Source organism: Hylobates moloch, unplaced genomic scaffold, assembly GCF_009828535.3.
Source record: "Hylobates moloch isolate HMO894 unplaced genomic scaffold, HMol_V3 SCAFFOLD_10, whole genome shotgun sequence".
NCBI lineage: Eukaryota > Metazoa > Chordata > Mammalia > Primates > Hylobatidae > Hylobates > Hylobates moloch.
The window spans coordinates 97,458,287-97,474,032 of NW_026652285.1; the positions used below are offsets into that span (position 1 = coordinate 97,458,287).

Genomic DNA, 15,746 nt, shown 5'->3' on the forward strand with positions numbered 1-15,746 from the left:
TTTTTTTTTTTTTTTTTTGAGATGGTGTCTTGCTCTGTCACCCAGGCTGGAGTGCAGTGGTGCAATCTCAGCTTATTGCAACCTCCACCTCCCAGGTTCAAGCGATTCTCCTGTCTCAGCCTCCCAAGTAGCTGGAATTACAGGCACACGCCACCATGCCTGGTTAATTTTGTATTTTCAGTAGAGATGGGATTTTGCCGTGTTGCCCAGGTTGAACTCCTGACCTCAGGTGATCCATCGGCCTCGACCTCCCAGAGTGCTGGCGTTACAGGCATGGGCCACCACCACTCCCAGCCAAAAAACCTGTATTTAAAGGCATCATGTGTAAATGTATAAAACCATTTCAAAACCTTTAATTTACTCAGAGCCAAAACAGCAACCAAGAATGTTTTTTTCTTTTCTGTTTAAAAATCATTTATCTTTTAGCTGACAAAATTGTATCTATTTATGGTACACATGTTTTGATATACATTGTGGAATGGCTAAATCAAGCTAAATAACATGTATCGCCTCACATATTTTTCATTTTTTGTGGTAAGTTTTTTTCTTTGTGAGTGAGGGTACTATTCTTCATATTTCAGCAACAGCCAAGGGAGCCAAGGCCTCTGAGTTCAAGTCCAGGGTGTACCTGAAACATGCTATGTGACTTTCCACAAAGCACTCAATTCTTCATTAAGGTGGAGATATACACACAAAGCTGAGTTGTGAGGCTTGTAGGGAGTAGTGAGATATAATTATGTTATTTGGAAGTCATCTGGCAAATAGAAAGCATTATAAAAAGGCCATCAATCTAAGCTGGAGATGTCTGTGAAGTCATACTTCAGTTTCTGGTATGGACTTTTGTGGCCCTGTATGTATACTGTGATCAAGTGGACGTTCAAACTAGATGGATTAAATCTTGATGCCTACATAATAACATGATTACACGTTTTCTTCTAGTTGAATTTATTTACTTTTGTTCATTTACTTTAAATTTTATTTAAATTTTGCAAATTTAGTATGTTTAAAAATTTTATTTATTTATTTTTTATTTTTATTTTTTTGAGATGGAGTCTTACTGTATCGCCCAGGTTGGAGTTCAGTGGCGCGATCTCAGCTCATTGCAAGCTCCGCCTCCCAGGTTCACGGCATTCTCCTGCCTCAGCCTCCCGAGTAGCTGGGACTACAGGCGCCCGCCACCACGCCCGGCTAATTTTTTTTGTAGTTTTAGTAGAGATGGGGTTTCACCATGTTAGCCAGCATGGTCTCGATTTCCTGACCTCGTGATCTGCCTGCCTTGGCCTCCCAAAGTGCTGAGATTACAGGCATGAGCCACTGCGCCCAGCCTTGTTTATTTACTTTCTTTAAATTTTGCAAATTTAATATGTGACATGACAACTGTTTTATGTGCATCTTTTTACTTAATTCTCAGCAATTACATGGCATACATACTGTTACTGTCACCATTTTATAGATGAAGAAACTGAGGCTTAGAGAATTTCAATAACTTGCCTATCCAAGGTTACATAATTGACACATGACAGAATTAGAAGGACCAGCGTGCTGACACCAAAGACTTCTGATTTGTATAATTCTTACCACTACTCATCTGGTAGTCTGGTTGCCTGTTCAATCTGTGACACTCTTAGGGTAATGGAAAGGCATAGCTTCAGCTGCTTTAATTTATATACTTTTATTCCACAGGTATTTAAAAGCTTGACAGACCTTCTAAATAGGTTTGTAGTTAAAAATTGATAATTTAAGATTAAGGAGTTAAATATGCATTTGCTGTGTTTGTTTCCTTATCAGTAATCTTTCCATTGATAAACCAAAATTGACGTTTTATTTTTTAGGTCCTAAACATGCAGCTTTCGGATGGAGGACAAGGAGATGTCCCTGTTGATGAAAACAAACTCCATGGTAAACCTGATAAAACCTTGCGCTTTTCCCTCTGCAGTGATAATCTGGAAGGAATATCTGAAGGTGAAGGGTTACTTCATTCAAGGAGTTGTGTGATTCAATTAATAGTTTGTTTTGTGTTTTTTAAAGGAGCTTATAAATTATAATTATACCATCTGTGCCTCTCACTGAGGAGACTAATGAAGATTTCCTCTAATGAGCTTGAACAGTTGGCTGTAAAGATTGTTTCCTGAATAAAATTAAAATTGCAAGATGCCTTTGGTCATATAAAATGGAGAAGATACGTCTTTATTCAGACTTAAACAGAATAACAACAAGTTTTGTTTCTGCAGTATTAATATATACCAAAGCTTATAGAGCTCCTTTAGAAGGATATCATGCATGTCTAAACGGGAAAAAATTGACTTACTAGTATTTCAAGATGTTGCATATACTCTTAAATGTTCTGTATTCCTTTACTCACACTCACACATACCTTTATGAAGCAGGAGACAGTGGAAATAGGTATTAAAAAGAAAATTCAAAGCCAAGATTGTGAAATGAGAATATGTCATTTTGCCTACTAGTACCAATTTTTTTTTTTTTTTTTTTTTGAGACAGAGTCTCGTTCGTTGCCCAGGCTGGAGTGCAGTGGCGTAATCTCGGCTCACTGCAAGCTCCGCCTCCCGGGTTCACGCCATTCTCCTGCCTCAGCCTCCTGCGTAGTTGGGACTACAGGCACCCGCCACCACGCCTGGCTAATTTTTTATATTTTTAGTAGAGACGGGGTTTCACCATGTTAGCCAGGATGGTCTTGATCTCCTGACCTCGTGATCCACCCGCCTCAGCCTCCCAAAGTGCTGAGATTACAGGCGTGAGCCACTGCGCCCGGCCCCAATTTTTTTTTTAAAGACAATAGTTCAAATTTACTGACATTTAAAAAGAAACCTAAAATATAATAGCTTCACATTTTAATCTGACTTTTCCAAAAAAAGAGATATGTAATGTATGTTCATTCTACAAAATAGAGAAATAGAATCACCTATAATCTCAAAATTTTGTTAATAGCAGTTGATGTTTTAGATTATTCACACCAAAATTAGGTTTATCCTGTTTTGTAACCTTTTGTAATTTAATAATACGGCATTAACATTTCCCTTTGTAATTTAACATTCTTAAATAACATGGTTTTTATGACTGTTTTCCTTAACTCACATGGGCATATCATAATTTTTTTCAACTTTCTTCTGTGATTAAATCTAGAGATTGCTTCCACTTTTCGGACATAATAACTTCTGGGCTTGGCGAGGTGGCTCATGCCTGTAATCCCAGCACTTTGGGATGCCGAGGCGGGTGGATTCACTGAGCTCAGGAGTGTGAGACCAACGTGGGCAACACGGTGAAACCCTGTCTCTACTAAAATACAAAAAATTAGCCCGGTGTGGCAGCGTGTGCCTGTAGTCCTAGCTACTTGGGAGACTGAGGCAGGAGAATTGCTTGAACCCAGGAGGTGGAGGTTGCAGTAAGTCAAGATGGTGCCACTGCATTCCGGCTTGTACAATAGAGCGAGACTCTCTTTAAAAAAAAAAAAAAAGAAGCTCTATAACAAACAACTTTAGATTAATTATTTATTTATTTTTTTTGAGATGGAGTCTCACTTTTGTTGCCCAGGCTGGAGTGCAATGGCACGATCTCAGCTCACTGCAACCTTTGCCTCCAGGGTTCAAGCAATTCCCCTGCCTCAGCCTCCTAAGTAGCTGAGATTACAGGCATGTGCCACCACGCGGGCTAATTTTTGTATTTTTTGTTTTGTTTTGTTTTGTTTTTTGAGACGGAGTCTTGCTCTGTCGCCCAGGCTGGAGTGCATTGGCACAATCTCGGCCCACTGCAAGCTCTGCCTCCTGGGTTCACGCCATTCTCCTGCCTCAGCCTCCCGAGTAGCTGGGACTACAGGTGCCCGCCACCACGCCTGGCTAAATTTTTATATTTTTAGTAGAGGCTGGGTTTCATCATGTTAACCAGGATGGTCTTGATCTCTTGACCTCATGATCCACCCACCTCAGCCTCCCAAAGTGCTGGGATTACAGGCATGAGGCATTGCACCCAGCAGATTAATTTGTTATTAGCACCTTAGGATAAATTCCTAGAAGCAGAATTTCTCAAAAGGCATGTGTTTTTTTAAGGTATAAAAAGTATTAAAAACACTTTAATCAGTTGTTAGTCTTTTATCAAGGCATGAAAAATTGTGTAGTGGCTCACGACTGTTTTAAAAAGATTGCTCACGCTCTAAACATTTCTCTAGGTCCTTCAAATCGCTCCAATTCAGTGTCCTCCCTAGACCTAGAAGGAGAGTCTGTGTCAGAACTTGGAGCAGGACCTTCTGGCAGTAATGGAGTTGAAGCTCTACAGCTGTTAGAACATGAGCAAGGTAAAGTGAAGTTGAACACAGTTGCCTAAGTAGCAAAGAATTTACCTGATTGCAAGATGAGCATTAAGTTGGCTTGGTTCAGTAAGAGATTAAATCACCATTAAACTTAACATTTATTCATCATTCCTTCAGTTCTTCAAAATGTATTTAGTTGGTAAGTGGATTGTTTAGGCTTAATAAATTAATATAAATTACTTGAAATTCAGTAGTATTTGATATTTTAATTCTGTAATATTTTAGGGATACAATGTAAATACTCAAGGCTCAAGGAACTTAGAATAGGGAAAGAATAGTACACAATTGATTTAAAGTATCATAAAAGTATTTGGCAGTTCTGAGTGAGAGATACATATGGTTGAAAGTATAGGGAAAGCTGCCAGGCGTGGTGGCTCACACCTGTAATCCCAGCACTTTGGGTGGCTGAGGCGGGTGGATCACCTGAGGTCGGGAGTTCAAGACCAGCCTGACCAACATGGAGAAACCCCGTCTTTACTGAAAATACAAAATTAGCTGGGGTGGTGGCGCATGCCTGTAATCCCAGCTACTCGGGAGGCTGAGGCAGGAGAATTGCTTGAACCCAGGAGGCGGAGGTTGCGGTGAGCCAAGATCGTGCCATTGCACAACAGCCTGGGCAAAAAGAGCGAAACTCTGTCTCAAAAAAAAAAAAAAAAAAGAGAAAGTATAGGGAAAGTAGTTTATTGGAAGAAAATATTAGCCTTAAGGGCTGGCTGGCATTGCCTTGGCAGAAGTTGGAGATAGGTCATTCTAGGTGAAGGACAAGCAACAAGCATAAGCAAGTCAAAGAGGTGGGAAGCCGTAGTACTTTTTCAGGTATCAGTTAGGGAAATAGAGTGAGGTAAGGATTAAAGAGTACGTGGATCCCTGTTGTGGAAAGAAGGATGTCAGTATTTTAGTAGTAAGCTGGAAGCCACTGAAGGCTTTTGGTTCAGTGAGGATGAGGAAGTGAGGTGCCTTAGGAAAATTAAGTTGAAAGAGTTTTTTGGATTTGTTCATTTAAGATGATGCCCTTGGCCAGGTACAGTGGCTCGCGCCTGTGATCCCAGCACTTTGGGAGGCTAAGGCAGGTAGATCACTTGAGGTCAGGAATTTGAGACCAGTCTGGCCAACATAGTGAAACCCCATCTCTACTAAAAATACAAAAATTAGCCAGGTGAGGTGGTGAGCACCTGTAATCCCAGCTACTCAGAAGGCTGAGGCACGAGAATCACTTGAACTTGGGAGGCAGGGGTTGCAGTGAGCTGAGATCGCACCACTGCACTCTAGCCTGTGCGACAGAGTGAGACTGACTGAAAAAAAAAAAGATGGGCCGGGTGCGGTGGCTCACGCCTGTAATCCCCAGCACTTTGGGAGGCCGAGACAGGTGGATCACGAGGTCAGGAGATCGAGACCATCCTGGCTAACACGGTGAAATCCTGTCTCTACTAAAAATATAAAAAATTTAGCTGGGCGTGTTTGCAGGCACCTGTAGTCCCAGCTACTCAGGAGGCTGAGGCAGGAGAATGGCGTGAACCTGGGAGGCAGAGCTTGCAGTGAGCTGAGATCTCACCACTGCACTCCAGCCTGGGGGACAGAGTGAGACTCCATCTCAAAAAAAAAAAAAAAAAAAGATGATGCCCTCAACTAGGTTTGACACAGTGATTTTAGCATGCATAAGAATTACCTGGTTAGCTTTTTAAAAATTCCATTTCCCAAGTCTTACTTCTAGAAAAGAAGTCAATTTTTAGAAAGAAAAAGAGTATTGTCATTGGAGTGTGTGTGGCTTGAAAAAAGTAGTGCTGTATTTTACTGGATTGGTTTATCAGTGTATTAATTAGGATTAAGTTTGTTGCAAACAGCAGAGAAAACTCAAATAATAAAGTAGTACCTCCTTATCCATGGTTTCACCTTCCATGGCTTCAGTTACCCATGGGCAAACTTGGTGCAAAAATATTAAATGGAAAATTCCAGAAATAATTCATAAGCTTTAAATTCTGTGCCATTCTGAGTAATGTGATGAAATCTTGCACAGTATCACCCTATCACATCCAGGACATGAATCATTCCTTAGTTCAGTGTATCCATATATACACTACCTGCCTATTAGTCACTGCTTATCAGATGAAAACAGCATGGAATATATAGGATTTGGTACTATCCAAAGCTTCAGTTATCCACTGGAGGCCATTGCATAAGTGGAGGAGGAACTTTCATATGAGTTTATGAAAGAAGTTCAACAAATATCACCTCTTTAGCAAGCTTCCTGGGAGATTCTGAGATAGGTGGTTGGCATATGCAAAATGCTAGATTAAGAAGTGAATTGATAGGCCGGGCACAGTGGCTCATGCCTGTAATCCCAGCACTTTGGGAGGCCGAGGCGGGCGGATCACCTGAGATTGGGAGTTCGAGACCAGCCTGACCAACATGGAGATAAAATTCTTTAAAGTTCATTGAAAAGTCATAGCTATGCTACTATTTTTAAAGTGCTTAATTTTGTTTTTGATAGCTACAACACAGGATAACCTTGATGATAAGCTAAGGAAGTTTGAAATCCGTGACATGATGGGATTAACAGATGATAGGGACATATCAGAAACAGTGAGTGAGACCTGGAGTACAGACGTCTTGGGAAGTGACTTTGACCCTAATATTGATGAAGATCGCTTGCAAGAAATTGCAGGTAACTGCCATTTAATGTCTCTGAAATATCACGGTTTAGTTATTAAAATCCACCAACCTTTCATGGGAGGGAACACCAGTGCCCTGACAAACATTGTGTGTGTTAGCACCATCTGGGAAACTGTTATAACTGTATGGAACAAGACATTTGAGTACTTTTTTCTTTACTTAAATATAAGTAGTGTTTTTCCTTTCTACATTTAATCCCACCCCTTACCCATCCTCCTCCCCGCTGCCCAAAAAAAGAAAAAAGAAAAACCAGTGTTTTGAATTAGCTTCTGGTCAAGTGTTGTTTCCAGGGCATAGTATAAGTTCTTAGCCTGTCTCTAATTAGTATGTTCTCTGTTTGAAGCCAAACACCTAACCTTAAGATGAAAATTGTTATAGATTATAGCATAAAATCTTTCGCAACAATATGATACTGCTGTTCTCTAAAAAAATGAATTCACTTCTGGAAGGGTTAATTCAGTTCCTAAGGGTAACCAGGTTTTTCTTTTTCTTCTTCTTAAATTTTTATTTATTTTTAAGTAGAGACAGGATTTCGCTTTGTTGCCCAGGCTGGTCTTGAACTAATGAGCTCAAGCGATCCTCCTGCCTTCTTTTTTTTTTTTTTTTTTAATGTGAAGTTTATTCAGGTGCTATGTACATACACTAAAATTCACTCTTTTTTGGATACTGTTTTATGAGTTCTGAAAGATATATAGTCTTGTAACCCTCATCTTCATTTTGTTTTTAAATCATGGAAAATTTATTGATACGTTTATTTATTTTTCTTCAACTTTTATTTTAGGTTCAGGGGGTACATGTGCAGATTTGTTACATGGGAAATTGTTAGAGCAAATTGTATGTTGCTGGGGTTTGGTGTACAAATGATTTTGCCACCCAGGTGGTGAGCATAGTAACCAATAGGTTTTGTTTTTGTTTTTTTTTTTTAATTTGGGATGGAGTCTCACTCTGTCGCCCAGGCTGGAGTTGCAGTGGTGCAATCTCAGCTCACTGCAACCTCTGCCTCCCTGGTTTAAGTGATTCTCCTGCCTCAGCCTCCTGAGTAGCTGAGACTGCAGGTGCCCACCACCACACCCAGATAATTTTTGTATTTTTAGTAGAGATGGGGTTCCACCATATTGGCCAGGCTGGTCTCGAACTCCTGACCTCAAGTGATCCATCCGCCTCGGCCTCCCAAAGTGCTGGGATTACAGTCATGAGCCATTGCTCCTGGCCTAAATCATGGAACATTTTAAACAAATACAAGAGATGGTGGTATCATGAACCCAGTGTACCCATCACTCAGCTTCAGGAGTTAGACCCACATGGCCAGCTTTGTTTCATCTGTTCTCCTACCCACTACCCTCTTCTCTCCCCTCATTATGTTTAGGCAAGTTCCAGACATTATTTTATTTGTAATTATTTTATGATATATCTTTAAAAGGTAACTTTTATTAGTAACTTTTTTTCCAGTTTTTTTTCATGCCCTGAAGTAGAATTATTCTTTTATTAGGTTTAATCCAAAGTAGTGAAGCCTTTTGAACTTGAGTGTTTTTAACACAGATGTATAATAATGTTTAATACTTTCGATTTGTATTTTTAAGTAGTGTAAATAGATTTCTTAATTGGTTTTGCATTACTTTGTTCCAGATGCCAAAGTAGTATTGTTCTTGGCTGTTAGCTGTATTTGCGCAATAAGCTGTATTTGCCGTTGAGTGAGTGCTATAAAGATGTGTATTTTCCTATGAATATATTTTATTGCCCTGAATAGTGACTAATATGCTGGAAGAAAAAATATTTGGCCAGCATAACATTCTGTGGTTAAACTCTCAGTGTTTTTAATCCTTGTAGGGCTATAAATTTTAGAACGATATTAAGGACCCCTGTAAAATTTGCTGAAAAATCAAAGCTAAAGCTGTTGAAATTACTTGACTTAATGATGTGTGTTTTCTCTATGGAGAGTCAAAGGTGAACTGGAGGAAACTGGTGAAAAGGGTATTGTGCCATTGTGACCAAAGTAGGAACTTTGTATTTTTAGTGGTGTGCTTGATTGAAGTTATTCTTACTTTGGCCTCTTTCTTGTAGGTAGAGAGTAGTTTGGTGTTTTTTTTTGTTTTTTTTTTGAGTCAAAGTCCCAAAATGACACGGCCATTTTTATTTTTGAGACAAGGTCTCACTCACATTGACCAGGTTGGAGGGCAATGGCATGACCTCGGCTCACTGCAGTCTCTGCACCCCCTGCAACCTCTGCCTCCTGGGTTCTTGTGCCTCAGCTTCCCAAGTAGCTGAGACTACCGGTGCACGCCACCACACCTGGCTAATTTTTGTATTTTTAGTAGAGATGGGGTTTCGCCATGTTGGCCAGGCTGGTCTTGAACTCCTGCCCTCAAGTGATCTGCCTGCCTCAGCCTCCCGAAGTGCTGGGATTACAGGTGTGAGCCACTGCGCCCAGCCAAGAGATTTTGTTAGCTTATGTTTGGCTTTTCTCCACTATCACTGCACTTTCCACCAGGATCTTTGTTAACCCTTTGCTTCCCACTGGTTATACAGGTGCTGCAGCAGAGAACATGTTAGGCAGTTTGCTGTGCCTCCCAGGTTCAGGGTCAGTGCTTCTTGACCCCTGCACTGGTTCTACCATATCAGAGACAACAAGCGAAGCTTGGAGTGTAGAGGTATTGCCAAGTGACTCAGGTTAGTATGCTATCATTGTTTCCTTTTTCATTTACACAGAAGTTTTAATTAAATGCAAGGTATTCCAACTTCTGTATTATGTATATTTTGTCAAATACACTTTTTTTTTTTTTTTTTTTTTTTTAATGGAGATGGAGTCTTGCTCTTTCACCCAGGCTGGAGTGCAGTGGCGCGATCCCAGCTTACTGCAACCTCTGCCTCCTGGGTTCAAGCAATCTTCTCGCCTCAGCCTCCTGAGTAGCTGGGATTACAGACATGCCCCACCATGCTGGGTAATTTTTGTATTTTTAGAGAGACGGGGTTTCACCATGTTGGCCAGGCTGATCTTCAACCCCTGACCTCAGGTGATCTGCCCACCTCGGCCTCCCGAAGTGCTGGAATTACAGGCATGAGCCATCGTGCCCAGCCAGTTATACATTTGACAAAGATGAGGTGATCACATTGCTAAGAATGTCAAATGGAAAATTAGTTTAGGGCATTTTCTGTCCATTAAGGGAAAATGCTCTGTTAGATAGCATAGACTGTGATGGCAGGTGCTTTCAGACTCTGTGTTGAGTTATTTTGAAAGCAGTTTTCTGTAATTATCAGAGTCTGTGTGAGTCATTGAATTTAGTATCTCCCGCAAACTCATGACGGGATAAGAGTAGCAACACAGTTCAAACTGAGTGCTTGCTTGGTAAACACGTTTGGATTTATCACAGAGGAGAACTTGACTCTAAAACATGTTTAATGTGTTTTTGAAATACGTTGAAATTGAGATTCTGTAATCCTGAGGATTTTTTTTTTGTGCAGGTTATTATAAATGTATATAAAGTGTTTTGTACTTTGTCTTTTCATATGCATTGCATTTTTTTTCTGATTATGAAGACACATCTTTGCCTTCAACTAAATGTCAACTACTAGAATGTAAATATAAGTAACTACGTATCTGCATTACGTTCTGTTGATTTACTTGGTTCAAGAATTATTAAGTGATCCTGATATGTGTTTTATAATTTTTTTTTTTTTTTTTTTTTGAGATGGAGTCTCACTCTGTCACCCAGGTTGGAGTGCAGTGGTGCGATCACGGCTCAATGCAGCCTCCGCCTCCTGGGTTCAAGTGATTCTTTTGCCTCAGCCTCCCAAGTAGCTGGGATTACAGGCACCTGCCACCACGCTCAGCTAGTTTTTGTATTTTTAGTAGAGATGGGATTTCACCATGTTGGCCATGCTGGTCTCGAACTCCTGACCTCAGGTGATCTGCCGGCCTCGACCTTACAGGTGTGAGCTACCACAGCTGGCCTGTTTTATAATGTTAAAGCATTCAGATATGCTAGCGTTGTTTGAAGACCAGTTGGGGACAATAGGATTAGCTAACCAGCTGTTGAGTATTCATAGGAGTTACTTTTTAGGAAGTGGTTGATTTAATACCAGGCTATTCCATACTCTCTTGTCCAGTTCACATGTTAATCAATAGCATACTCTGTGACATTAGTGATCTAGAACCACGTTTTCATCTTTGCACAGTGAACTGGCTTATATTGGGATGAAAATCACAACTTTGACTTCTTTAACACTTAATCTAACTAGCATTAACTAGCCCAGACTTACACATGTATTTGCACTGATTTCATTCATGCCCTGGTAGCTTGTTTATCTGGGTCACAAAAGCTGAAATTGTGGTGTGCTAACAGAATCACAAATGTAACATACCTCTTATCTTCTTTTTAGAGGCCCCAGACCTAAAGCAGGAGGAGCGTCTACAAGAACTGGAGAGCTGTTCTGGACTGGGTAGCACATCTGATGATACGGATGTCAGGGAGGTCAGTTCCCGCCCCAGCACACCAGGCCTCAGTGTTGTGTCCGGTATGTCTGTCTTGTTTTAAGGAGTAGGAATTTGAAGGTGTTCACCCCCTACCCCCTCCTATTTATAAAGCTGATATAAAGAGATATGTTATATTTAAGAGCTGAGTAATTTCCAGGAAACAAACTTATTTCCATTGCACCTGAAATCTTTGAGAACTTAATGTGTGGCTTTATGGAGCCTGTTGAAGTAATTGGTAAACAATCTCTCTACAACTGTTTCTGTTCTTAGTAGCCTGTCTTACTTTAGAATTGTATGATTCTGATCATGTTGTGTAAAGCAAGGTAAGTATATTTAAGCAGTAGTACCATAAAGGATATAATACTAAACTCACATGTATAGAACTGGGACACAAAATTCGAGAATGTTTCAATTTCTCCAAATTTCATATACTTTTTGTGTGGTTATTTTGTTCTTCTTCCTGTTTATTTTTTACTATTGTTTTTTAAAGGCATAAGTGCAACCTCTGAGGATATTCCCAATAAGATTGAAGACCTGAGATCTGAGTGCAGCTCTGATTTTGGGGGTAAAGATTCTGTCACTAGTCCAGACATGGATGAAATAACTCACGGTAAGATGGGGAAATGAGGATGACTTAAAAAATGACCACATCTGTGGTTGAAACTGGCACTGTGACACATTGCTGGTGACAGCATCTATTGGTATAGCACTTTAGGACATACTTTGTCGATATCTATTTAAGGCCTTAAATGTTCACATTCTAAATTTAGTCAGGTTAGTTCCACTTCTAGGTGTCAGTCATAATGAAAAAATTCCATGTATAGAGAAAGTCCTTAGCACAAAGATGTTCTTTATAACGTTTTGTATTGGCAGAAAATTAGAAATAACTTAAAAAATTGAAAAGTGGAATGGCTAAATAATTTTGATGTAACCGCTTATTGGAATTTATGTAGCTATTTTAAAATGCATTAAGGAATATGAAATGACTTAGAGAAAAAACTAGAACATACTACATGGAATTTATTTTGTAGAATTTTACACACAAAATAATAAAACTTCTTTTTGTTTTTTTTTTTGAGACGGAGTCTTGTTCTGTCACCCAGGCTGGAGTGCAGTGGCACGATCTTGGCTCACTGCACCTCCGCCTCCTGGGTCTCCTGGGTTCGAGCCATTCTCCTGCCTCAGCCTCCCCAGTAGCTTGGATTACAGGCACCCACCACCATGCCCAGCTAATTTTTTTTTTTTTTTTGAGACGGAGTCTCGCTCTGTCGCCCAGGCTGGAGTGCAGTGGCGCAATCTCGGCTCACTGCAAGCTCCGCCTCCCGGGTTCACGCCATTCTCCTGCCTCAGCCTCTCCGAGTAGCTGGGACTACCGGCGCCCACCACCACGCCCGGCTAATTTTTTTGTATTTTTAGTAGAGACGGGGTTTCACCGTGGTCTCGATCTCCTGACCTCATGATCCGCCCGCCTCGGCCTCCCAAAGTGCTGGGATTACAAGCGTGAGCCACCGCGCCTGGCCTGCCCAGCTAATTTTTGTATATTTAGTAGAGACGGGGGTTTCACCACATTGGCCAGGCTGGTCTCGAACTCCTGACCTCGTGATCCACCCACCTCAGCCTCCCAAAGTGCTGGGAGTACAGGCGTGAGCCACCGCACCCAGCCAGTAAAACATTTTTAAAAAACCTGTGCATGAAGTAAGTACTGGAAATATTAGAATGCTAGCAGTGGTTTTATATATTGGGTGGTAGGTGTTGAGGTACCTTTTCTCTTTTTTTTTTTTTGAGACAGAGTTTTGCTCTTGTTGCCCGGGCTGGAGTGCAATGGCACAATCTTGGCTCACCGCAACCTCTGTCTCCCAGGTTCAAATGATTCTCCTGCCTCAGCCTCCCAAGTAGCTGGGATTACAGGCATGCACCACCACGCCTGGCTAATTTTGTATTTTTAGTAGAGACAGGGTTTCTCCATGTTGGTCAGGCGGTTCTGGAACCCCCAATCTCAGGTGATCTGCCTGCCTCAGCCTCCCAAAGTGCTGGGATTACAGGCATGAGCCACCGCACTCTGCGAGGTACTTTTTCTATTTTTACAATTTTTTTTGTTCTAAACCAGGGTTTTTTAACCTTAACACTATTGACATTTTGGGCTGGGAATTTCTTTGTTGTGGGGGCCTGTCCTGTGCATTTTAGGAGGTTTAAGCATCTCTGGCCCTTACCAGTAGCATATGCCCTTTACCCCCTGGGGTTGTGACAACGAAAAATGTCTCTAGACCTTGCCAAACGATCTCTTGGGGGGCAAAATAGCCACCAATCAAGAACCACTTTTCTAAACCAGCAGTCTCAAAGCATGGTCACCATGGACCACTGAGGTCCTAAGACCCTTTGAGGAAGGAGGGTAGATGAAGTCACAACTGTTTTCATAAAAATCAAAGTTACTGTCCATTTTCACTGTGTTGACATTTGTACTTATGGTGCATAGGCAAAGTGGATAAAATTTGCTGGGGCCCCAGCAGGATGCAAGGGTACCACACTGTATTCTTCACTCACAGTTAAAAAAAAAAAAAAAAAAAAAAAGTTTTACTTAGGAATGTCTTTGGGCTGGGCGCGGTGGCTCACACCTATAATCCCAGCACTTTGGGAGGCCGAGGCAGGTGGATCACGAGGTCAGGGGTTCGAGACCAGCCTGACCAACATGGTGAAACCCCGTCTCTACTAAAAATACAAAAAAATTCACTGGGCGTGGTGGCGGGCACCTGTAATCCCAGCTACTCAGGAGGCTGAGGCAGGAGAATTGCTTGAACCTGGGAGGCGGAGCTTGCAGTGAGCTGAGATTGCGCCACTGCACTCCAGCCTGGGTGGCAGAGCGAGACTTGATCTCAAAAAAAAAAAAAAGGAATGTCTTTGATGAAGGAATAAAAATTACTTAATCACATCTCAATCTTTGACTATACACCTTTTTAATATTCTGTGTGAAGAAATAGGAAGCACCCATATTGCATTTTCACCACATTCTGAGATATGATGAGATGTCTCAAGAAGCACTTATGTGATTATTTGAGTTGTTAGCTGAACTAGCCAATGTTTCCCCTTATTTTTATTTCGTTTTTCATGAAATATTATTTTTACTTGAAAGAATGACAGATAAACTGTATTTCTTATGAATACGTAGTTGGGTATTTGGCAGACATCTCAAAAATTAACAAAGTGTGGCCAGGTGCGTTGGCTCACACCTGTAATCCCAGCACTTTGGGAGGCTGAGGCTGGAGGATTCCTTGAGCCCAGGAGTTCGACACCATCCTAGGCAACATGGTGAGACCTCGTCTCTACAAAAATAAAAAAATAAAAAAATTAGCCAGATGTGGTGGTGCATGCCTGTGGTCCCATCTTTAAAAAAAAAAAAATTAACAAAATGATCCTGTTACTTAGACAAGCTACTAATAGAGTGGAGTTTGTTGCCAGTGATGAAATTCAAACTTTTGGACAAAAATTAGAATTTTGGAAACGTGTGTCTACCTGCATGAGTTTGACAGCTTCCTGTTGTTTAAAGACTTTTATGGTGAGATTGGTGGTGATATGAAAAATGTGAATTTAACAGAGGACAAAAAGTTCATTGATTTGGTTTCAAATTCTACCTTGTAGCTATCCTTTAAAAAACTATACTTCTCAAGATGTGGTAGAGTATCAAAGAATAATATCCACAATTTTCTGAAAAGGCTACTAACATATTGTTCCTTTTCCAACTACATGTCCGTGTGAGGCCAGATTTTCTTTATATACTTCAGCCAAAACAACATTTTCAACACATTGAAGCAGAAGCAGACATGAGAATCCAGCTGTCTTCTAGTAAGCTGTACATTAAAGATACTTGCAAAAAACGTGTCATTCTCTTCATTTTTTATTTTGGAAAATAATAGTTTTTTTTTTTAAATGCTTTTTTGTGTTACCATTAAATTTTTTTCTTATTTTAAAAAAATGGGGCTGGGCGTGGTGGCTCACGCCTGTAATCCCAGCACTTTGGGAGGCCGAGGCAGGCGGATTACGAGGTCAGGAGATCGAGACCATCCTGGCCAACATGGTGGAACCCCATCTCTACTAAAAATACAAAAAATTAGCTGGGTGTGGTGGCGTGTGCCTGTAATGCCAGCTACTTGGGAGGCTGAGCCAGGAGAATCGCTTGAACCCAGGAGATGGAGGTTGCAGTGAGCTGAGATCACACCACTGCACTCCACCCTGGTGACAGAATGAGACTGTGTCTCAAAAAAACAAAAAAAAGGACAGCCTCCCAAGTAG

At 40.9% G+C, this 15,746-nt stretch overlaps 1 protein-coding gene across 12 annotated transcripts in view; it reads left to right on the forward strand.

Moving 5' to 3' along the window:
* GAPVD1 (GTPase activating protein and VPS9 domains 1) overlaps positions 1-15,746 on the forward strand; it is a 101,951-nt gene that overhangs the window by 52,152 nt on the left and 34,053 nt on the right. For 4 of the 12 annotated variants that reach the window (XM_032165127.2, XM_032165132.1, XM_032165128.2 and 1 more), the window contains 7 exons: positions 1,833-1,962; positions 4,181-4,306; positions 6,810-6,983; positions 9,518-9,658; positions 11,369-11,503; positions 11,953-12,072; positions 15,219-15,299. In XM_032165127.2, coding sequence (XP_032021018.1) covers positions 1,833-1,962; positions 4,181-4,306; positions 6,810-6,983; positions 9,518-9,658; positions 11,369-11,503; positions 11,953-12,072; positions 15,219-15,299 — 907 coding nt within the window. The remainder of the gene's footprint in view (positions 1-1,832; positions 1,963-4,180; positions 4,307-6,809; positions 6,984-9,517; positions 9,659-11,368; positions 11,504-11,952; positions 12,073-15,218; positions 15,300-15,746) is intronic. The other 8 variants (XM_032165130.1, XM_032165131.1, XM_032165135.1 and 5 more) reach the window with 3 other exon arrangements.